Source organism: Mustela nivalis (genome assembly GCF_964662115.1).
Source record: "Mustela nivalis genome assembly, chromosome: 3".
Classification (NCBI taxonomy): domain Eukaryota; kingdom Metazoa; phylum Chordata; class Mammalia; order Carnivora; family Mustelidae; genus Mustela; species Mustela nivalis.
Genome location: NC_139022.1, coordinates 131,654,488 through 131,679,026, shown reverse-complemented (window position 1 = coordinate 131,679,026; position 24,539 = coordinate 131,654,488). Strand labels below are relative to the sequence as shown.

General features: G+C 43.4%; 1 protein-coding gene across 8 annotated transcripts in view; it reads right to left on the bottom strand.

Annotated features, from left to right (window-relative positions):
* EBF1 (EBF transcription factor 1) overlaps positions 1–22,774 on the bottom strand; it is a 383,907-nt gene extending 361,133 nt beyond the window's left edge. For all 8 annotated transcript variants that reach the window (XM_082724997.1, XM_082725001.1, XM_082724998.1 and 5 more), the window contains exons 1-5: positions 21,713–22,774; positions 19,416–19,572; positions 18,815–18,878; positions 18,109–18,164; positions 7,485–7,558 (exon numbers count right to left, since the gene is read on the bottom strand). In XM_082724997.1, coding sequence (XP_082581123.1) covers positions 7,485–7,558; positions 18,109–18,164; positions 18,815–18,878; positions 19,416–19,572; positions 21,713–21,846 — 485 coding nt within the window. In that variant the 5' untranslated portion in view covers positions 21,847–22,774. The remainder of the gene's footprint in view (positions 1–7,484; positions 7,559–18,108; positions 18,165–18,814; positions 18,879–19,415; positions 19,573–21,712) is intronic.
* Positions 22,775–24,539: the final 1,765 nt, after the last annotated feature.

Genomic DNA, 24,539 nt, shown 5'->3' with positions numbered 1-24,539 from the left:
CAGCCTCCTGTCACTCTCCTCTGACCTGTGACGCTCCAAACGCACTGGCCAGTTTCAGTCTCCTGATCTGCCTCGCTCAGTCTGACCTCGGGCCCAGGCGTCTCTGCCTGGACGGTTCCTCCTCCAGCCCCTCCTTGGTTAGCCAGCCTCTACTCCCTGCTCAGGCCTCAGCCTCTACGCTCCCTCTCCAGAGAGGCTGGCCCTGACCCCCTTGAGGTTCCTTCTGGTTTTTTTTTCTTTCAGGACATGTAACACAATGCAAATGATATTCTTACACGAATGTTTATTTGGTGACTCTCTCTCCTCTTACCCTGCTCTCCCACGAATCTGTATGCTCTGTAAAGGAAGAACCTGCCCATTTTGTTCACCTAATGAGTAGTGTAAGGACTGAAATAGAATGGAGAAGCTCAAATATTGATTGATTGATTGATCGATCGGATGACTTCAAGAATGATGTAATGTACTGGGGGAAATATGATCCAAGGAAATGGGAAGGCGACAGATAGGGGAAGCCAAGCCGACCCTCAGATCAGGCACGGCTGACGCTGACGGAAGGAAGGTTCCCTCCCACCCCACCCTTGCCCAAATCACCCCCCCCAAGCAAGTGCCACACTAAGCCTGAGATCTGTCCTTTGACTTAAGCACTGTCTTTCTTCATCCCCTTAAAATAAAAATGCCCTTGAGCACAGCCAGATGAGTTGAAGCACAGCATAAAGGAGAACCACTTCTCTCTGCTGGGCCCCCAAGGGACCCAGGGGAAAAGGCAGATGTGAAGAACAGAAGTGTAGAAGGAAAGACAGAACAGGAATAAAGGAGGTAATGAAGGAAAGAGGAGAAAACAAAATAAAGGGGCTGAAGGTCGCTTACCATCAAAAAAAAAAAAAAAAAGCCCTTTATGCAAAGTATAAAAAATGGCCTCCCCACAGGTTTCTTGTCTGGGGGGTGGGGGTTGGGGGTCATGCCACCGCCTCACACAGTCATCATTCCTGAACTGGGACTCTTGGGCTCTGTTCCGCACCTGGAGCAGTGACAAGATAGCATCTACAGGATGAGCCCTACTTTAAAGAGCTATAGATATGCACATATGTGTGTGCACACATCTACATGCATGTGTGTGTGTGCGCACGGTCATACGGAATGATGTACAGCATTAAAAAGGATGAAGATGGGTTTTTACACATTCTCATGGGAAGAAGTCTAAATCAAATTAGGAATCAAGAAAGCCAAGCTGCTGAATAGTGTATATGGTACGGTCTTATCTCTGGGAGGAAAAAATAAATGAAAGCGTAAGAGAGAGAGTGGGAGGAGGAAGAAGAGAGAATTGGGTACGAGCCAGTTCACCCCTCACTCCACTCAAATCTCTACACAAAGTCGCCACCTTAAAGAGCCCTTCCTTGGAGAACTGCCCCAAAGCCCTCCGTCAGCCTGTCTCACTTTTCTCCCTAGCACTCATCGCATCCTATTTTATATTCATTTTCTTCTATGTTGTCTGCCTCTCCATGAGGACAGGCTCTTGGACCCTTTTGTTCCAGACTGCAGCTAGAACGGAGCCCAGGGCACGGTAGACCCTCAGGAAATAGGTTTTTGAATAAATGAATAGAAACTTCCAAGAAGTGACCTGTAGGGAGTGGAACAGGAAGTGGGAAGGAATGGAGGGGTATACATTTCATTTCCATCCTTCTGTAGTCTTCTGCTCTGTGCGGCAATACTACTTTCCCATTCGAAAACTGAAAATCAACCTTAAATTGGGGAGCAAATGTCTTCCTTTGGACTGAACTGACATCTACCCACCCCCTCTTCCTACTTCTGAGCCCAGAGCCAAGCGGAGCAGGAACCAGCCCTTCTTCCCCATCGCGGTCTTTCCTCACCCTTCTCTTTCACCTCTTCTCTAAACCTAGCTGCCTTCTAGTTCCTTCTGCTGAACTCGGAAGGACCAAGAAAGGTAGGCCCCACCTCCTCCACCACACACAAGACAGGCATTCACCAAAAAGGACAGGATGAAGGGAAAACAGATTCGCTTAGGTTGAAGGCAGAAGAGCACTCAGGCTAAACCAGCACCGCACCTGGGACCGCAGACGTGAGAGCATTTTAAGGGATAAGTTACTGTGTTCATGAAAGAAATCACAGTGACAATTATGCCCTCATCGCTTATCTTCATCCACTGAAAACTGTTTCGTAGGTTCTTATTATACCAGGCACAGCCCTGGCCTTTGAGCCCCAGAGTGGGCACATGTCAGGGGCCTTGGGGTTTCCTGACTGGCTTGGTCACAGAGCCAGAAACCCATGATTTCACATCCTTCTCAACCTGTAACTCAAGTGACAGGAAAGCATGTTGGAGTGGGTCAAAGGAGTGGGTCCCCAGCACTCGGTATCTTACAAACACTTTGGACTCAAGACAGCATCCCTTTCCCTAGCAAGAGCATGCATCTCCCAGATAATTCCACACACCCAGGGAAAAGTGAACATATGAGTGTCCTCCTTAGCAGCCTGACACGGGGGCTTATCTCCCGTGAGCTGACACACAGCTTCCTAATCCAGGGCAAGCAATGCTTACGTGCTTCCCTTCCCAGTCATGGGACCTGCAGATCTTCATGACAGGGACGTGGAATCTCTTCCTAGAAGCAGAGGCTCTCTCAACTGGGGAAAAGCATCCCCGCAATTTCTAAACTTCACTGCAGAAAACAAGATTATCTTTCCTGTTTAGCCCAACTGGCTATGGAATGAAATACACGAATTATCTGAATAGTCTGACTAGTGATAAGTTTACTCCTTCCCTTAGTTTACAAGCACTGTCAAGTTGTCCCACTTTCTTTAAAAAAAAAGGGGGGGGGGAGGCGCCTGGGAGGCTCCGTTGTTACACATCTGCCTCCAGCTCAGGTCATGATTCCGGGGTCCTGGGATCGAGCCCCACATCCGGCTCCTTGCTTGGCCGGGAGCCTGCTTTCCCTCTCCCTTTCCCCTTGTTCTCTCTCTCGCAAATAAATAAATAAAATCTTTTAAAAAACAAACAAACAAACAAAAAAAAAAAACCAACTCCTTTTCTCTTGAGTTAGTTTCTTCACTGCCCACTTTTCTCTTTGCCAGAGTCACCACCATTCCTTGCCACCTAATCCCATAAAATCTGGTTTCCAGGCCTCAGCACTCACTTGAATGTCCTCTCTCAAAGTTCACCAGTGACTTTCTGGTGTTTTTCTCTCTTCAAGTCCACCTGGGTCTTCCCAGGACTTATCATGAGGATGGCCCCTTATCTTGGAAACACCCTCCTTTTATTTCGATGCCCTGTATGCTCAAGGTTCTTTCTCCTAATTCTGGAACATACTCTCCCTCCTGGCTAAATATGACCCCTCCCCAAGCACGTATCCATAGTCTCCCACCTTTTCCAATCCCATGGAAGCCCATAGCTTCGACTCCTCCTCTGGGAAAAGACATTTCTGATGCCGGTTATCTTTGCCCTGACTCTCTTCCCAGCTCCAGGCCTTAGCCCACCTACCTGCAACCCTGTCTTCCCACAGAAATCCCGCCAGACCACCAACAAATGGGCGCAAACACTTCTTCATACACCCTCTAAAATTCCTGTCCTCTCCCACCCTCCTCGTTCCTGTGGCCACCGCCCACCTTCGGGTATGGCCTCCCTTCTCTGAATAGGCCCAGTCCTTTGCTTCACCCCTCATCACAGACAGCGCAGTCTGGTCATCTGCTGACAGGTGCCCTCTCCCAGGCTAACCTATAACCTCTCCTACTTCAGGACCAGTCTCTTGGCTCTGTGTTCCACAGTGCTTTTGCACACAGTAGGTGCTACAAGAATGAATGAATATATCCTTAACCACCATACCTCCAATGAACAAAGTGTGTTAATGCTGTAGTAGGCACTTCACTTCCCTCCAATGTTCTCTTATCATCTTTCACTCTGAGCAGCTATGTACCAGGTACTTAGCTAGACACGGCAGACGTAGCTGTTACTAGTACTACTACTTCTGTTTCCACTGGTGTTACTACAAATACTACTGCTCTTCCTATCACGAATAACAATAGACACTTGGTACGTACCATGTGTCAGGCACCGCGATAAGTATTTATGGGGATCATAGCATTTAATCTTAACAATTACCCTATGAGAGAAGTAACATTTCCCCCCACTTCACACATGGGACAACTAAAGCAGAGACGAAAGCTGAGTGACTTCTCTGCCTTCAAGGAGCTCTTTGTTCAGCAAAGCAGGACAGGACCTGGACACACAGTTACAATGTGCCAACTGTTATGTAGGAAAAGCATGGGATATAATAGGAATGCATAACCAGGAGACAGAACTCAGGCCAAGGGCCATGGACACTTAAAAACTATGCTTAAGTAGAAATCTGAAGGACAAAATCAGAACAAGCCAGCAAAAGAGGAAGAAAGAACAGACTATTTCAAGAGGTTGCCCTGCGCTTGCCCTGGGAACTCATGGTCCCACAAGAGGCTGGGCACTGGTAATAGAAAAAAATGTTTTCCTAAACAGAGCACCCATCCCCTGCAACCGTCCTGTGCACTGGAAAGGGAGAAAATTGACTTTGGCCTGCTTGGGGGGGTTGGGGACTAGGGCTCCCCTACCAAGCATAGGTCCTATTTTCCATTTACATTTAAACATAGGACGCAGTATAATCAAATCCCTATGGACTCCCGCTTTAAAAAATCCTTGGGGTGGCATATTTTTTAAAGAACGTAACCACTAAGTATTAGCAAAATATAATGATGATCTGTATGGTAGATCCCAATTCACCAAAAATGCAGAAACCTTCTCAGAATTCCACAAAAAGAGTTGTACACCATCAAGTCAAAGAGATTTTACCTCAAAGAGAGACAGTAAGTACAATCCAATGGTCATAAGTCCTTTAGCCAGCTCAAGCAATGGGGTTACCCTCTCAACAGAACAAAATAATTTTTTTTTTTTTTTAAATTTGCAACCAACTGAGACACAGCCCCCTGGTGTTTTTCAGATTTTTTTTTTTCTTTTTCTTTTTCCGTTGCCTGCAACAAAACAGAATCATCCAAGCCCTTTCTTGTCGATCTAAATTCTCTGTGTCTCCTTTACCATAGCTCCAATGTACTATAAATATACAGCTTTTGTGACATAAATGCAAAGTTTTATTGTGCCGTTAGCCTTGATAGAAGGCACTGCAGAAAGTTGTTTAGAAATTAAATATCTAAAACAAGCTATTTTAAAATCCAGGGCCCTCACTATTTCATGTCTGCAATGAAGAAATTTCATCTTGGGGAGAGCAAGCTGTCTTTCACACCATATGGCTAATGGTGGTGCATAGCAATTAGCCAGGCTGATTAATGGTGAACAGACTCTAATTTTATGCTTATAATTGAGCCTGCATTTGCACCCCTGGTGCAAATTCAGCACATCCCAACTTCCACTTACAACAGGCAAGAAATCAAGAGAAATAGGATGGTGAGGAAAGTGAGAATTTTTTTCCAGAAGCCCCCTAAAGAGCATCAGATTTGCAATTTAAAAGACTGTTAGCCACACAATAGATGACAGGTTTGTGTAATAGGGTCATGGCGGCCTGGTAAACAAACAGTACCCCTTACACATCTACAGGCAGCCAGGAAAACCGTAATCTGTAACATTAGCAGGATGACATTTTGAATATGGCTTTTCCCTCTTAGCCACACAGTACAAACATCATCATTTGCCTTCAGTGGCTTGAGAATTTTATTTTTGCTATTTTTATGTTTCTGAAAAATAGAAAGAACGTCAGCAGTAAAGAACACCAACCGGCATAATAAAATACTTTGGACCAATGAATTTTAAAAACAAGAAAAAATATAAACTGCGTTAATAGGGGGTAGGCTTATGTGTGAAAGGCATAATATATCTTTAAGTATTTCAAGAGTAGAATTATTTCTAGCAGAGTCCAAACATGTACAGATATGAGATGCAAATCTATGATACATAGACATTAGTTGGCCTATTGTTCGAGATCCATCTTCCTGCCTGTCCCCTATTTGCTAGAATCCCATGTAATAGAACATGGAAAATTCATTCTAATGACATGCTAATTGCAGGAAGCTAAAATAAGAGATATGATCAGAAAAATAATAATACAAAGGAGGTCTTTTTTTAATGCTTTTCAAAATGATTTTATCCATTTAATTCTGGAAAGTACAACTCAGCTTTAATGGTCTAATCATTGTATACAGTACACTAATTTTTGCCTAATGATATCTTCCAAGAAACTGATGACTGTATTTTCTGTTTCAAAGGTAAGGAAAGGCTACCTGTTTGTGGGATAATTACCAAGATTTACAAATTGCTGAAGTGAAACCTGTGAAACTCCTGAGGAATTTAGAATACTCTATTAAAAGTACGCTTTTTAAAAAGGAAGAAAAAAGAAAATTGTATAGGCATACATAATTATAGATATAGAAGTTAATATTTGAGATTTCCCGAAGAAAACACATTAAGCCCTTTTTATTTTATTCCCACCTGTGGAGTTTAAAGATTGTTTTACCCACAAGTCCAGGAGCAGCAGATAAAGCCCATGCACGGAGAAGTGGCAGGGGAAGCCTAAAACAACTGGTCAGTAATAGTCAGGAGCCAAGCCTGCTTTGTGCCAGGGAACGCCTGCATGGCTAACAAAGCAATTAGTAGCCTTTTCCTGATGCATAGTGGCATCTTCATGCTTTATCCAATTACTCAGAACATATCAGGTGTTATTCTAGAAAGAATAAGAATCCTACACTGCAAGTTTAAAGGCTGTCCTCTGGCCTACTCTTTCACACGTGGAGGACTGGCTGGGGCCATGAAAGAGAATTTGGTTGGCTGGCTTGGTTTCCAATGTGGCTTGCGTCTGATTACAGGCAAAATAAATACACTCGTTTGTGGATGAGATGAATTTTTATAACTTTCAGGTGTAGACATTTTCCATCCTTCCAAAAGCTCACTGCTATGGAGAAACATTAGCTACATCGTCACAATTACATACAGGATAACTAAGATTGAGAGATCAGAGGCAAGGGAAGGGGGAAACCCACGATCAATTTAAAGAGGAATAATGCCTTTGTACCGATGGTCACATTTTTAAGTGGCAGAATTAAAAAGGGGAACTATAACATTCTCATCTTATCCAGAGGCTTCTGTTGACATCAGTAGAACTCTACCTCATTTTACTAGCAATGTAGTTGAGCACATACATTAACACTAAAAGGATATATTGTATTTTATTCGATTGAAAGGAAGAAGGGGAGGGCTCTGTTTTGTGGCCATTAGAAGTGTAATATCAAAATGGAAATGTTTGTCTTTCAGGATGAAATCTAATAAATAATCAAGAACCACTGAGATGTCTGTGAGCCTTACTACCAAATACTCCTTTTTAGATTATCTAATAGAAGTAAGATAAATACATACCCAACAATCGATCTGAGCTCACCTGGCTTTGAAATATAAATTCACCTTCTCTTTGCTAATTAAAGGAAGAGAGCAAGGTATTTCTTACCTGCACATGATCTCGTGTGTGAGCAAGACTCGGCACATTTCTGGGTTCTTGTCTTGGCCTTCATACACTATGGCCTGCAAACAAAGGCATGATTTGAGCTAAAAATGGAACCAAGTACCAGAGAACAAATTCTCGCAATTGAGGGCTTGAGCACTTCAATATCACTGAGGCCCAGTTAGCTCTTGGGAGCCCAAGACCTCACGGAGCTGACTGCTTTGAGATACATTGTTAAGGATCAACCCAAATCAGGTAGAGGGCATATGCTCCTCTCTGTCCCATCAACCACATTCTTATGACACACACCTTTGGATCAGTGTGTGAGATGAACTTCTGTTGTCAAGACAACCACAATTCTCCTTTCAATTCAGAATAACATGAATCTAATCAATGAGGAGGAAAACCCCAGAAGGTTTAGCAGATTCAGATGCTAGTGATTTAAAATATAGAAAAGCACGTGGATCTGACTTTTAAATATGCATTCGTCACTTCATTTTACTACTTCCAGCCCCAACATTTAGTGATCTAGAGATGAGTAGCAGAAAACAAGTGGGGATATGCTTAATGAGTCCGTTCACTAACTGTGTCTTCTTTGAGATGATTCATCAATCAGGGAAAATCCTTCCTCCCGCCTACAGGCTGAAAACATGTGCTCTCCAGGGTGTACACCCACCCAAACAGTTAATACGCGCCGGCATATGCTGTGTGTGTGGGCTTAAGCCATAGAGTTATCTCCCTAAACTGAGAAGAATTACATGTGACTCCCAAAATTTGGACTCCAAACCACCTCATCAGCCAATATGCCTTTGTCTGTTGTCAGTAATGTGCATACAAACATTTTGCTTAAAATCACCCTGAAGTTTCCCTGAGACCACAGCTTCCTGGGAAATCGACTCGTTAATACCTGGGCCAAAGAAAAACACAGCCATTGATTGGCAGAGCAGTGCTCTACCTCAGGATACATTTTAACTAACTTAACACAGTATCACTGCATAATACAAACACAGCTTCAAATTATTAATAAAATTATTTTCACACATTCAGATAACTCAATTTCTTGGTGACAAAACTATTTAAATAAACCAGAGACTATCCTTATTTAGTACACAGAAATGCTGCAGTACCTAACTTGTACTTGGCTCTAATGTGCTTTGTTTATAAACCTGGGACTTTTAGAACCTGTAAAGGATCAAGACAGCTTAAGACACAGTGTGTACAGACCCTAGGGCAGGCTCTAGGTATGAGAACTAATTCCATTACAGAACAAAAATTGCAACAAATAAAAACATGATGTAAAGTACTTGAATAAGGAGAAAACCTTTCCCTACCACAGGCCCTTCAAAACCATTTTTTATGGTTAGCCTTCCATAACTCTGTATTTTTTAAAGTTTTATTTTGACACAGTTTTAGACTTATAGAAAAGTTGCAAGACTATATAAAAAATTACAAGAGAGTCTTTAAACACATTCCTCAAATGTTTACACTTTACTAAATCTTCTTATTCTTTTCCATTTTTTCCTGAACCATTTTTAAGTGAACTGCAGACATACTCTAAATATTTCAGCATGTATTTCCTTAAAATAAAGAATTCTCTTCCTTAACCACAGAACAATTATCTGAATTAGAAAAGTAGCACTATACAATAATCTAATCTACAGACTTTATTAAAATTCACCAATTACCCAATAATGTCCTTCACAGCAAAAAATAAATAAATAAACAAAAATTCCATAAATCCAGTACCAAGCATTGCATTCAGTCATCATGTCTCCTTTAATACAGAACATTCCTGAGTCTGTAGTTCATGATATTGACATTGTTAAAGAATACAAGCCAATTCTTTTGTAGAATATCTTCAGTTTGGGTTTGTCTGATGTTTCCTTGGACTTAAACAGAAGTTACACAATTCAGGGCCAGAATACCACAGATGTGATTCTGAGTTCTTCTCAGTGTATCAAATCTCACTGTCAGCTACATCCACTACAGACTGTAAGCTCTGACCATTTGGTTAAGGTGGTGCCTGCCATCCACCAGAGATCATCAGCCAGATCTCCCCCCTGTGAAGTTTCTACTTTACTTTATGTAATTCATAACTCTCCTATGGAGAGATAATCTGCATTATAGTAATATCATATTATCCCTAAAGTTTTCATCCACTAGTTTTAGCCTACACAGATGATTCTTTCCTTTATTCTTAAAAGACCTTTTCAAATACCCAAGACGTTGCTTTATTCAAGAAAATGTTTTGAGTAAATCGAAAACATTTTGAAAACCAAAAATTGTATCTGTCTGCTTTATTTATTGAGATCACTGCTGAAATCAAAGGAACATTGTAAGTAACAGATTAGGTCCCAAATATGGTGCTAAAGAATTCGAATCATGCATGTTTGTCATATCCTATTATCACTACATGTTTGGGACATTCTCTTAATATCCCTGATAACCTCTGTTTCAACTCCACTTTTTTGTCGTGCTAAACTAATACAAGTAATGTGGTAAATATATTCATAGATATTGGTAGGGTTTTCTTTCCCATAAAAAAATAAGTGTTTTGTTTTGTTTGTTTGTTTGTTTTTTGTTTTTGTTTTGTTTTGTTTGTTTTTTAAGAGGAATGTGTATCAGTTACATCAGGACTTCTCACTCTGATTGTTTCTAGGTGATATTATTTTTGTTGAGGCTGCTGGTCCCACCAAAATAAGTGGATCCATGATGATAGTCCATAAAGATATGTCACAATGCAGATATTCTCACGACTCCCCTAAATAGGAGATGATCCAAGGATGCCCAGGGATCCCAAGCTTTTATCTTTAGTCACCACATATCATTTGTGGAAGGCCCAGGGCCTCTGTAACAGATCTCTTCACCAAATGCCAAACTGCCCCTTCGCTCAGGCAGCAGTCAAAAGGAAGACTCCTTCTCTAAATCAAGCACAGAAAAATAAAAGCATGAGTTTGGATTTGCTCAGAAATAGCTAGGAATTCTGGAGAGAAGTGAATGCCTGAAGTTTCTGCTGTCCCTCTTTTTGAGGCCCCACCAGAACAATACTTTTTAGCACATACACACAGTGACTTCTAAAATAAAAGCAAGAGAACCCGGGAATCTTTTATCTCTCCTATGAAGTAGAACTAAAATCTTGGGAGTATAGTAAGCTAGAACCTCAGTGTAACTGAATCAGCTCCAGAGTAGACCTTGGTCACAGGCAGATCTACCTCCAACCTCACCTATGCAGTATTTGTTACTGAAAAGCCTGCTTAAAACAGAGACAGACACACACACACACACACACACAACCACAATAAAAGATATGGGCCAAGAAATCAACATTCTGTTGAAATCCAAAATGGGGAAATATGATAAAATTATTTTGCTGAACCTCTCTGAAGAAGAGTGTCCACAATAAAACAGACGTCTTAAAAATGTCCCAAAGATCTCCATCCAGCTTACACACACAACCGATGGTCTCACATCTGTTCTCTACCGTGCACATCTCACACTCATCAAGATGGCTTCACAGTTCAGCAAACCCAGAGTCGAAGCCTAAAAGGAAAGGGATCTTCTAATGCCAACTTAGAAGTTTCTGCTTTTCTTACTAATTTAAATATAGGCCTCTGTGCGGTGTGAATAAAGCTCCCTGAGACAGGATCAGCTGGGAGATCACAGAAGCATAGAAACAGCATTGACTAGTTTAAGTGAAACCATTTTAATAGACAGCTGGTTTAGGGCCCAGACAATGGAACACCAAGAAGAAGGCTTATTTTCATCCTCCCTAGTAAATCATGCGTCTGCTCACTGTGAGGAAGGTAGTCTGCTGTGAGAGCGACAAAGACAACAGTGGCTTAAATAAATCAATGTGTTTATCAGGAGTAAGGACTGGAGGCCTGTTACAGACATGGGCAGGCGGGGGAGAGAAAACATATAAAATACATTATTTAAATAAATGAATTGATGCCAAAGCAAGTTCAGGTTTTAACCTAAGAAATAAAAAATACAATATCAGGCATAAAACAATATGAACCTTAATTCTGCCACTGCCAATTATATCCCTGAAGATGGCAGGAGTACTTGTGCAGGAAGAAAGCTAAAAGAATACACAGCCCTAATTTCATCTCAACTTTAAAAACCTGGTGAAATTGATGAAAAAAAAAAAAAGTTGTCACAACTTGACCCATGTGGAGCAGACTTAGTTTCCTGATATACTAGCCTCCCTTTCCTTAATGTCCTCTCCTCATAAGCACAAAGAAAATATCAAAGTCTCTCCATTGATTATCAGATTGAGGGTTTTTTCCAGAACAGTTTTTTCCAAAAATGAGGGAAAAAATAGGAATTCTTAAACTTACATACCCTAATGCAACAGCAATACCTGAAGTTTTACTGTGAGAATAAAACGCCATCAATTTCAAATGCTCAATTATAAATCCACCTATACTGGTCTTCAAAAAGGAATAAATCAGTCTATCCAGAAAATCTGCCTCAGTAAGCACTGTTTTAGATGGCATCTTGTAAAGTGTGGTTCATCACTCCTTTTCTAAAATATCACTGGGTCTTAAAAGTTAATTGAAACTTCCTATGGATGAAGACCACACAGATAAGACAGAAAAACACACAGTGCACATGCACCAAGATCACACTTCAATAGGATGCCAAAGGAAATAGAGAATTGAGCATGGCTTTTCTTTGTTTACTCTTCTAATAGTTTTAACTCTTTATGTTCTAAGCCAAAATAAAGAGGGCAAGGAACATAGTTTTGACTTTGGTTCTTCAAAATCCAAAAGGGTTTTAGGAACAAATGTTTTCATTAGAAGACTTTTTGGTTTATAACCAAACAATAGGAAACTTGTCATCGGAAGGAAGGAAGGAAAGAAGGGACGGAGGGAGGGAGGAAAGAGGGAGACAGAGAAAAGGAGGGCAGGAGGGAGAGAGGGAAGGAAAAAAGAAAAAAGAGAGAAAAAGAGAAAAAGGAAGAGAGATGGGTTATCCATAACTAGCAAAAACTCCTCATTTTCCACTTAAGTGAAAGCAGGACCCTTGAAAATACGTTACTTCTTTTTCTACATACAAAATAAAGGCCAAACCTAATTTATCACCGTCAAGAATAAGTTCATGAATGTACAAAGTACCTCCTTCAACCAGAACTAAAACGTCCTCTAATTACAGACTGTCAACAAGCCTTTGGTAGCAAATTACCAAGAATCGGAATGAATCAAAAAATAATATGAACGCCTACAATATCAACGTACTAGAATATTAATCACTGCATTCGACCACCAAGTTATATGCTTGTCATTTAAAAAAAAAACAAAACAAACAAAAAAAAAGCTAGCTTATTTATGTGATTCCAGAAATTTCCAGTAGGTGAAGGAGCCCTAGTTAAAAATTAACCTGTGCCAAAGAAAACCCTACAAAACTGACATTTCATAAACAATTGTGTCAAACAGCAATCCAACATTAATAGTGGAATAAAATAAAAAATTATTTTGCTTCAATTAGCAGCTGGGCTACTGGTGAACAAATTATAAAGATGTAATTTCAGCTTAGCAGCTAAGAAGGCCTGTTTTCAGAACTGAATTAGGAAAGTTGCAAAGGAATGATATCATATTCAGTATGCTGTTCAGTTACATCACAGCCCTGAATAAAAAGAGAATGTGTATCGAAAGCAATTAGCTTTAGAGTACATCTTTAATGACTCAAAGAAACAAACTGCCTTATATTATTCAAGCACCAGGATAAAAACTGAATCACTCTAACAATTCCACACTGTACTTCTTTTTCTAACAGTAGTAAGAGATACTTCACTAATATGATAACTACATGTACATCTATATTAGTAGATACAGCTGGCTTTGTGAACCCAATGGGACAATAATAATAATAATAAAATAATCGAAGCAGCTAATGTATTAAGCACTTAATATATGCCAGTCACTATTCTAAGCATTTTACATGTAGGAGTCCATTTAATTGTCACAAAAGAGCTTCAAGGTAGGTGCTATCATTATTTCCATTAGTTTGATTCCAAATGCTTACATGCTTTAATTACTCACTGAGACCAAATCATTCTTGCTCAACAACTATATAAACAATTCGCCAACATCCAAACACTCCTTCATTCCTCTCAGCAATGTAAGTCAAAACATAAGAACAGACTATTGGTGTAGTCATAGGAGTTCGATAAATGCATCACTACTAATATGTTCGTTTTTAATGCTGTTCAAACATTCACATGGAAACAGCTCTAGCGTAAATATCCCCGAACAAATGGCTGTATATTATCCAGGAGGGAGCAGTTGGACCGCCAGACTGGGGAAGTACTAGGCCATCTGGCTCCAGCAATCTCTCCAAAACCATCAGCTTTGTTTTCACCCCCAGACTCCAAACAACACATTTTCCACTGTGATGAGTTTACATTTTCCCAAACACAGGTCCTGATCATGCATAAAAATTCCAAACTTCTTCATTCCTCTATGTGCAAGGAAATTTAAATCACCTGCCTTTTTGACACTTTACCAAAGGAGAGAGAAAGCTGCTGAAATGTGGCTCCTGACTAGAAACTTGCCTTTTTTGTTTGTTTGTTTCCCCAAATGTATGAAAGAGCCTTTCTGCTGGCCCGAGTGAATTCCTTTGGAACTTATTGATATACTAAAAATGTGTTTATCTACCAATGAAGAACCATGAACTGAAAGGGTTGTTAATCAAATCTACGTAGCTGTGGCAGGATATAATGAAACAATCAATAGGAAGAAATGTGCTAGCATCAATAACTTAAAGTACCAGGAACATCAAAACAAATATATAAAGAAGACTAGCTTGTAAGAGAAAGAGGACAGCATTTTTGGTCCTTGTACTTTGGGCCTCCCCACCTGCTAAGCTTGGACCTTTTTTGGGGGTCCCCTCACCACACCACCTACCTTCAAACCCATACATGACAAGGATTATGTGACTGTTACTTTTCCCTTTCCAAAAAAGAGCTTCTCTCTGTGGACAGGAGTATTTTGCTTTCGATAACTTTATGGAATTTGGTACTCTTTGAATTATAAAAATGTCACTTTTTTAAAAGCAAGATGGTAGGAGGGAAGGTAAGTTAAGGCTTTTTTTTTTTTTTTAACTATTTAATGTTAACTCACCGAAGCAATCACAGAACATAAACATATTTCAAATACTACATGAAAGTCTGAAATGAGGCACATTAAACATCAGACCTCCCCCACTGGGTTCATTTGAGCTTCTGTAGTAGGTAGTGTTTTTGAACTCAACAGCCATAAACTTCTAGGTCCTACAGGCCTTTCTGCATGCTCACTAATGGAATACCAAAAACAGCAATGACACAAAAACAACCTATTTTTAGTCCAGCTAAACTTGGTTTTGAACAACCCTTCCCAAAAGCAAGCCTCTCATTTTCTAGTTGGTGGACGAATTTCTTAAATATCATCATATCCCTTGTGTTTTATGAGAGAGGCATACGGATAAGGGGGCTCTCAGATCCTTCCACATTCGCTTGTAATAAAACTTCTTTTCTCTTAGTTGAGTCCAAAATTAAGAGTCATTACCCAAAATAGTGTAATGAGACACTTTGAAAAGGTGTGAAATACTGTGTCATATTAACACATCTTGGTTGATTAAGTACATTTCTGTTTGATTTCAATGCTGCTAACTCCACTCAAGTTGAGGAACATCCTATGAAAATGGAGAGCGCACAGATAGTTTGGATTTTGCTTGCCAAAGATTCCCTTTGAGTTTTAACCCCAGCTTCTGAGTCAAAGATAAGACATCAAACCCAAAAAGCTGCATCTCTGATATAAAAAATGTTACAAACAGCTTAGAGAAGACACTTGAATGGTGACTAGGTATTCCCTCCAAAATTTAAGATGTAATTAGAACGTATCACATCACTGATATTATCCTATTCTGTACTCTAAATCTCAAAATCCTGAGTCTATCTGGAAGAATTTCATGAAGGAAAAAAAAATTGTAATCATTTAATCAGTCATTTTATGTCAAGCCTTACTTCTGATTGAAGGGGTCACTGCATATGTAACAAAAAGAAAAAATTTAAGAAACTATAAATCAGACTTGGTAGTTAATTATCATAGAATAATCTCAAGCTAGATGAGAATCCACTGTTTAACTCATTAAGACTAAAATATAATAATTATGTCACAACCAGGAAAAGTTATGTTTCTTCACACTGATTTGCTTTCTGAAGACTACTGTATTAACTATGTCTACAAGAATCTAACCTATTTCCTAAACTCTTTCAGGACACAATCAACAAACAAGCAGATAATGGGCAGGGATTGCCTTTCAAAGTGAAACCTACACAGAAGGCATTAGAAAATTACTAAGAAAGCAAATAGGTATGTCTCAAAAAAACAAAAACAAAAACAACATAAAAAAACCACACACATCTTCTCTTGATTATTTTTGGAATCAATTCAGATAGTTACTTAAACCTTTCTCAGGTCACTCCCCACCAAACTATATAATTGCATACATTTATAATTGTAACTTTCAGTGAGATGTCACATTATGGCAATTGACTTTCTGAAACCTGTTATTATTAAAAATAAACTGCATCTTGTTCTAGTCTCCCACCCCCAACTGATAGAATTTCTAATACCATGCAGTCAACGAATGCCCTAAACTGTAGTTTTTCTTAAACTCTATGACCTTGTTAGTAAAATGATTTTTGATGTATTGTTTTATAAAAATCAAAATTATTCCCCCACCATATGAGACTGTGTAAAGTCAGTTTGTTTCATAATGGAAAAATCAGTTCTTGGTGGCACTTTTTCTTTCAGGGGTCTAAAAGTTTTGAAAGTAGTTAATCTCTTCAAACATGTCCTAATTTTGCACTCCTCACAACTGTTCCTTTCATAGTGCTGCCTATAATTTAATATGTAAGTGGTCAATGTTGCACAAGCAGATAAGCCTTACATTCTGGTTTGTGGGGATTTTTTATCTTTTAAAAAGTGATTTCTAATAAAGATATATGTAATATGTATTACAGTTCGTACTTTCCCCCTCCCCCTCTGCTCTTTTCTTTCCTCTGATGAGAATGGCAGGAAAAGGTATCTAGGGTATCAAAGACAATTTTTTAAAACAAAACTCCACTTAGGACATTTTTGTTTTGATACAGTAAAAAAAAAAAAAAAGTTACTGAAATCAGGCTTTTGTGTTTCTGTGTGATAGGGAAAAAAATTTTTTTGCATAATACAGTGTGTCCAAATGAAAGGGAATTATCCTATGTAAGAATCAAAATGAGTAAAGAAAAAATAAGACCAAGATTGGAAGTACAAATGTGCATTTACTCTGACTAAAAAACCAAGAAATGAATCTTGAAGAAAGTCAAATATTTTAGGCAAATAACTTAAAATAGATCTCAGTAAGTATTTATTAATTATTTTTAAAACTACATTTCATACCCTCATGTTTTCTACTTGGTTCAAAATGAAATACAAGACTAACAATCAAAATCAGCTATTACTGAAAGGTTCTTGCTAAATAGATTTCAAAACTTCCAAAATCTTCTGAATGTGCATTTTGTAGAACATATTTAAGCCATGCTTATCTAAAAATAATTTTTAAATTGCATGTATACCCTAATTTGAAAACTTCCAAGTCAGTATCTATGAAAGGAGATCACCCTCCTTATTTTAAAGAAAAACTATTTCTAAATTGCAATCAAGCAAATAAGTTTTATCCCTCTTACTAAATTGGTGGTTAGTACACAATGTATAATTTTGCTCTTTGTTCTAGTTTCTTTCTCCCACCCAATAAAGCTGGCTTCTTTTTTGTTACTAAGTCCTCCAACTACCTAACCAGCTACTTAATTCTGAAACTAAACTTTTTCTTAAAATTAAAAAAAAAAAAAAGGCTCCTGTGCCTCATTAAAACGTCAGGCCTTTTTTCTGATTCGGCTCATAATTGTATCTTTTAAACCATAACTCAATCTTAATGTATGCTGCTTGACACCCGCATGTTGGGGAGTTGAAGAAAATGCCGCCTATGTACCTTTAAGACCACAAGCTCACTCATGCTGCCTGGCTTCTTGCCAAATTTGGAGGCAAAAGCAGGAGGATTTTTGCAAAATATCTTCTAACAATTGTCACTCCCTCTTCCAACAATACCACACTACCACCTCCTTTTTAAAAAATCTCTGGTGTGGGTCATCTGCGCTCTCAGCTCCTGTCACCATTCCTGAGTAAGGTACCTAGGCCCCCCAACACCATTCCTTACCCTAGATCTCCCAGGAGTGGCTGGGAGGGTTCGGGTTTCACAAGTTCAGCCCACTCTAGCCAAGGTCCCTGGGCACCTTTTGCGCCCCCTGGGACTCCTCGGCCGGCCGGGTCAAAGGAAGTTCAGCACTTACTCTCGCCTCTCAGTACCTGTAGTCTTAATGCAAGAGGCCTGAGTCTTCCTTGGTGGGAAAGAACCTTCGAGCCATCTTCCCCACGCGGTGGGCTCTAGGGTGTGTATCTGCACTCTAGGCTGCGCTAGAATGAGGTCTGAGGTCCGCCCTGGCGTTGAGAGTTTGAGCCCCAGACCCCGCGCTAAGGAGTAGCCAGCTTCTTGATTTCCCCAAATTTCGAGGCCCTCGAGTCACTCCGCCGCGCGAAATTCAGAAACTTACTTGTTTGGTCATGGAGTCAATGAGGCGCACGTAGAAATCTTGCTCAGTCCTTATCCCTGGGGCAAAGGGGAAGGGGATAGGGGAACGAAGGAAAATTAAGTGAGAGAGGAACTGCCGCAAAATTAACAAACAAACAAACAAACAACAACAACAACAAAAAAGAATGGGGCTCCAAGGCTTATGCAATGCCTACTGTCCCAGAGAAGCACAGACAGGACACCACCACCCTCACTTTCCCCCATGTCTGGAGAGGGGCCAGTCCCCAAGAAACGGCAGCTGAGAATGTTGCAGGACCCCCCACCTGGCTTCCCTCCTTTTTCTTGGAGGGAACCCCTCCGTGCGTTCTCTGGGAGCCATCAAGGCCACGGTCGCTCGAGCCCCCTGAACCCAAAGGACTTTGGGCCTAGAGCCGGAGCTAAGCCAAGAAAACAGGCTCTAGGAATGGGAGGAAGAAAGAAATTGGCCCTTTGAGGGCCGGGGCTCCACACCTGACCCCAGGTGTGCTCGAGGCCGCTACGGCCGCCTTCCGGCTACTCAGGGCCTCCGCGGGTGAAACCTCCTCAGGCGAAACTTAGGAGAGGACGGGTCACCCCGAGGCCGGGGGACGACTCTGCGTGCACAGGGCTCTGGTCCACCTGGATCTTCCCGCGCACCCTGCCTCACCCAGGGCCCAGGGGTGCCGGCGCGGAACAGACCGGAGCCTCACCATTGCTGTAGAGGAGCTGGAGCCGGTAGTGAATCCCGTTATTGGTCTTTTCGCTGTTGGCTTCCTGGGTTGCGGCAGGACGCAAAGACACAACAAGAGACGCAGGAAAGAGGTCGGCGTGAGCGAGTGGACCCACTTCGAGGCAACTTTCCCGAAGACGGGACGCCCGGCCGGAAAACGGATGGGCCCGGGAGCAGCAGAAATTGCGGCCAACTGTGATCCCTCTGCCGCCCTCCCGACCCTTACTGCTCCCTCTTCCCTTCCAGAAAATTCCGTGGGGCCTGGGGGCTCGAGCCTGGGTCAGCAGAGGCAGGAGCTGCGCGTGGTCGCGCGGTCGAGGGCGGGTTCATCCCCGGCGCCCTTCACTCTGGAGTGCGAAGCCGGGCTCGCCTCTCTCCAGCTCTGGAGCCCCACGCGAACTTTTTTGGAGCAGAACCTCATGGATGAGGAGCCCGGGTTCGCCCAGGACGGGAAGTGGCTTGGGGGACCCCGCTCAGGAGTGTGTTAGGGAAGCTTTGCACTCGCTGAGGAGCGCGCCTCCCGAAGTGGCTGGGCCTGCTCCCCGGCCAGGGCGAGGGGCAGCGGCGCTGCGCCCACTTACTTTTTCCTTCTCCACGAACCCCACAAAGGCTGTCCTCTCGATCTCCACGGGCTGGCCCTGTCTGTCGTAGAGGGCCAGGACGAAGTGGAAGAAGTTGGATTTCCGCAGATTGGAAGGCGGCTGCTTCTCAAAGTGAGCCCGGGCCAGACCCACCCCGCTGCGGCCAAAGACGCAGAGTTAGACGGCTAAGCTGGACACCGACGCGCGACCCTTTGTCACCCCTTACACAGGCGAGAACCCTCAAACATCAACCTCATTTACCCCCAGAACACCCAGTGGGCGGCCTACACGCCCCCTCCGGCGCCCCGAGCCCACCCGGCGGCGGGACATGCGTGTTCTCGCGTGTCCAATCCACAGGGCGCGCCCCCCGAACTCGCGGAAGAGCCCTGAAAAGTTTTGTTTGGATTTTGCGCAGGAGATAAAACCCTGCAGGCATTTACTCCGACCTGACACGCACTGCGTGGGAAGAAAGAAAAGTAGAGGTGGATGCGGCGAACCCGCGTTCGCGGAATACAGCTGGTCGTTTACAATTTGGAGGGAGGAAAGCATGGGAATTGGTCCCCGCCACCCCCACGAATCTCCCGCCTCAGCTTCGAGGGCAGGTGAGGATGGCTGAGGAACAGGCTCAGCTTCTGGAAGCCGAAGCCATCCTCCAGGAAACGTCAAGTGCCCCAGCCGAGCGCGCGCGCTTGGCCTTGGGAAACCGCATGCCCCCTCCCCAAATAAAGCTAGTGAGAAAAAGGATCTGAGGATAAGGGACTCAGAGCTGTCAGGGGTGGTCGCTGTGGAACATGGAACTGGGGTGTGTTTTTTTATTTAAAGACCTGTTCTGACAAAGTTTCGCCGCTCCACGGAAACCCTCACACTCATTCCAGAAATCCTACGGACAAGGGGTGCCGACTGAGCGCGCCCGCGGGGAAACTGGAAGCTCCGGTGCCAGGGGCGCCGGGAGGCCACTAACAATCCGACCTGCCCAACCCAAGGGCGCTCACACACACACACACACACACACATACGCACACACACGCGCACACGCGCACATACACACACACACTCTTTCGCTTCCAGCCAGTTACCCAACTCACTCTCACTACTAACCACCCTCATCCTTGTACTCAGCGGGGATGGGAACCGTGTTGCAGACACTTGTCCCCAGCCCGGAGAAGATGAGGATGAGGTAATTAGTCATCTTCCTTTCCCCCCTTCCGCCCTCTGAGTGGGATAGGGATAGTGGCCGCCAGATCTCCTACTCCCCCAAGCCCAGCTGGTGGTCTGGGGGAAAAAAAAGACCATTTCTCACTTGGGACTAGGAGTCCCCAGAAAGGGGGATAAGAGTGCCCAGAAAAGTTCCCCCACGTCAATCTCCAAGGGCAGTGCCTCCTGGCCTCACAGTCTAACATCTCAAGAACTGAGTGGGAGAGGGGCTGTAAGGGACCATGGTGACAGAGGGTGAGGAAGCCTTTTCGGAGATGTCAGAATTAAAGTTGGGAGTTGCTGTTCTACCGGTGGACCAAGAAAAACTGAAAGCTAGAGAAAGAGGGACAGAGAACCAGACTAGAGAATTAAGAGAAGGTTCTGGGGAGGCATGGAGAGATAAACGAAGAGGGAAAGGGAGGTAAGGGAAAGAGTAGAGAGGAGGGAGGAGTGAAGAAAGAGGGGAAGAAGGAAAGAATGAAGAAAGCCAGGATAGAAAGAGGAAAGAGAGGGAAGGAAGGCAAGGAAAAGAGAAAAGGAAAGGAAGTAAAGAGAAGGAAGAAAGAAAGGAAGGAAGAAGGAAGGAGGAAGGAAGGAAAGAAAGAAGAGGAAGGGAGGAAAAGAAAGAAGAGAAGGGAAAAAAGTTTAAAAAGGAGGGAAGAAAGAAAAAAGGAAGGAAAGGAAGGAAGGAAAGACAGAAAAAAGAAAGAAAAGAAAGGAAGAGAAAAGAAGGAAGGAAGGAAAGTAAGAAAAAAGAAAGAGAAGAGTGCCAGCGGGAAAGAAAGAGCAATCACATAAAAACACAGATATCCAACATCGTGCTGGTGAGACGCCTCTTCTGGCTTAAAACGAAATGAAAACAGTCACAGGCGAAGCAGGGGAAAGTGCCGGCAAAGCGTGGGCTCCTCGCAGGCAGCTCCAGGCTCTCTCCGGCCGCAGGCGACCAAGGCAGCGCGGCCAGGGAGCGCGGAGACCCGGAGGCGAGCCGAGCCGAGCGGCGGACTCTCCAGCACCGCCCGGCCCCGCGGCGGCCGCCGCCACCGCTTCCCGGCTCTTCTGCTTGCGGCTCGCCTCCCCGGCCGCGGTCCCCGAGCGGTACCCACCTCTGCGCCGCCGTGTTGGCGTCCAGCACCCCGGCGCCCTGCATCCACGTCCGCACCGCGTTCATGCCGCTGCCCAGCGGCTCTTCCTTCATGCTGCTTCCACTCCGTTGGATGCTTTCCTGAATCCCAAACATGAAAACAACCTTTTCTTGTGGAAAATCTCCTCCCCCTTGAAAATATTGAAAAAAAAAAAAAAAAAAAAAAAAAAAAAGGAAAGAAAAACGCCAGCCAGAGATTTTTTTTTTTTTTTTGAGACGATGAACTCGTGCTGGAAGATCAAGGCGGGCTGGAAAGCAAATTTTTAAAAAAATGTAAACCTTCGCTCGAAACTGAGCGATAACCAAAAAAAAAAAAAAAAAAAGGAGAGAAAAAAAAAAAAAGAACGGAAAATCCAACGAAAAGACCAAAATAAAAAAATAGAGATGTATGCTTGGCTGTTGGGGGTTGTTTGGTTGGTTAATTTTTGGTTTGGGTGCTTTTTTTTTTTTTTTTTTTGCTTTTTTTTTTTTTTTTGCTTTTTTTTTTTTTTGCTTTTTTTTTTTTTTTTTTTTTTTGTAATGATCACAGGCCGGTGGAGGACAGGAGGGGCTGGAGTTTCCTTTTGTAGAGGTACCCTTCACTTGAAGAAGCAGGAAGAAAAAAAAAAAAAAAAAGCCCTGATGGCAATTTAAGAAACAATAGACTCAACTCGCGCTGCCGGCTTTGCTACTTGAAGTGTCATTTTCCACAACCAGGCAAGTTTTTTCCTCTCTCTCTCTCTCTCTCTCTCTCTTTTTTTCCTCCTTCTCTCCCAACCAAAGATGTTTCTTTCCTTTCAGTGCGTATAGATGAGGAGGACGCTGGTTGCCGTAGACAGATACACTAGAGAGGAAGAGTGGGGTGGGGGGAAGGGGGGAAAGAGGGAAAGAGGAAGGGGGGAGGGAAAGACAGAGAGAGAGAGAGAAAGAGAGAGAGGAGAGGGAGAAAGAGAGAGGGGTGGACCCTGCTGGATGGAGATTCTGTTTTCTCCTTGCTAAAATAGAAGTGATTTGCAGGCTTTCCCTATGGAATCCAGTTTGACTCTCCCCAGAGCTAAACACAGGCACACTAACCCCAAAGGGAGGAGGCGGGGCTCGTGCTTCACAGGCCTGCCCCTTCATTTGCATAACGTCATCCTTCCGCCTCGCTGCAGCCAATCGTGGCTCAAAGAGCCTGCTGGCTCGCCGCGCCGGGCCACGCTCCCTCATTAACATCCCTCTCCGGGTGGCGCGGGGGAGCTAGCCAAAGTTCCTCGCAAAGTGGCGAGCGAAGGATCGCTGAATACCGGCGTCTATGCTGGGGAAGAGCTGGGCTGAGCAGGGCAGACCCGGGCTGGAAAGGGGAAACAGACGAAAGGGAAGGGCGATATTTTTCTCGGGGATTTGAGCTGGGTTCTGCATCCTGGTCGTTGCGGTCCATTTAGCATCCTCGCCACGCCCTGAGCGCGCTCGCGGTGCACTGACTGCGCACTCCCTGGGCTGATGCTGCGTCCTGCTCGGCTGTTCTGGGACGTCGGGGCAAAAGAGGAGACGGGAGAGTCCGGGCAGAAAAAGCAGGACGCGCGTCCCAGGTGCCCACCTCTTCGCTTTGAGGAGGGGGTGGTGGGGTGGAAAAATGGGTGCTCGAGGTTGGGGCGGGAGGTCGCCGAGGGCACTTGTCTCCACGCGGGGAGAGGTGGGTGAACCCCGGGCCCCGGCAAGCGGGGCTCTGTGGGTCCCCCAGGGAGTAGGGGGACCCGGACTCTGCCCGTAGTCTAGCTTACCAAATGGTTCTCGCTCAGTCGCTAGTCGAGGCCGCCGGTGTTAGGCACTATCCTCAACAAGCTCAGCTATCTCGAGTAATCCGCGGGATATGTAAACGGTGGACTGAATGCAATGCTGTCACGGAGTTGTATCGGGATGCATTTTAAAATTTATTAAGATTCAATTCCCAACCCCTCACCCTTGTGCCAAAGTGTTTTTTTTTTTTCTTTAGAGTAACTATCAAAGCAACAACGTCTCTGATTACTTCGTTATTTGATGTAGGATTTCTCTGTTCCTTATTCCTTCTGTTAAAATGGGGGACTTGAACAAACCCTCCCCATCTTCTGCTCCTGCCAGTTGTCCAGAAAGCAAGAGATTGGGTTAAGAAGGTGGGGGATGAGGGTAGGAGAGAGGGAGGGAGAAATGCTCTCCTATCTCAGATCTTTCTTTATATATGCTTGTGACTGGCAAAGAAAATAGCTGGAAGTTTCTGGGTAATGTGCCCCCATCATTTTTTAGCAGGTTGTAACCTCTAATAAGCACATGGTGAACTTCTATTTCATTGCCCTCAAAGGAACTCCCTGACTGCAGCCAAATCTGCTAAGGACTCCTTAGGGGAAATTCTCTGCCAGAAATCCAGGTCCCCTTTCTGCTGGCCTTCCTTGGCCCTTTGATTTAGGAAGCTCATGGGGTCAGTGACAGAACAGTACACAAGCCCATGTTGAATGGATGCAGACCGGCAAGAATTATGCTTTGTGTTCTTGGCAGAGCAGGAAAGTGAGAGCCACTTCCTGATTCCTAAAACGGGGTGAGGGGGGGGCTGTTTTAGGCTTGTGAGTACATGGCCACTGTTTTCAAACACTACTTTATCTTTGTGCATAAAGCCTGTCCAGATCCCATACCATTTATCGGGGCCATTAATGTGTTGAGTACTTTGTCCCTGATAATAATTAATAATTTAATTCAATCTCCATCAAGACACTCTTGAAGAGATCTGTCTGAATCATCAGGATTCCCGTAGCATCTACCAGAGTTCCTGAGACATAGCATGCTTTCAGGATGGTTAT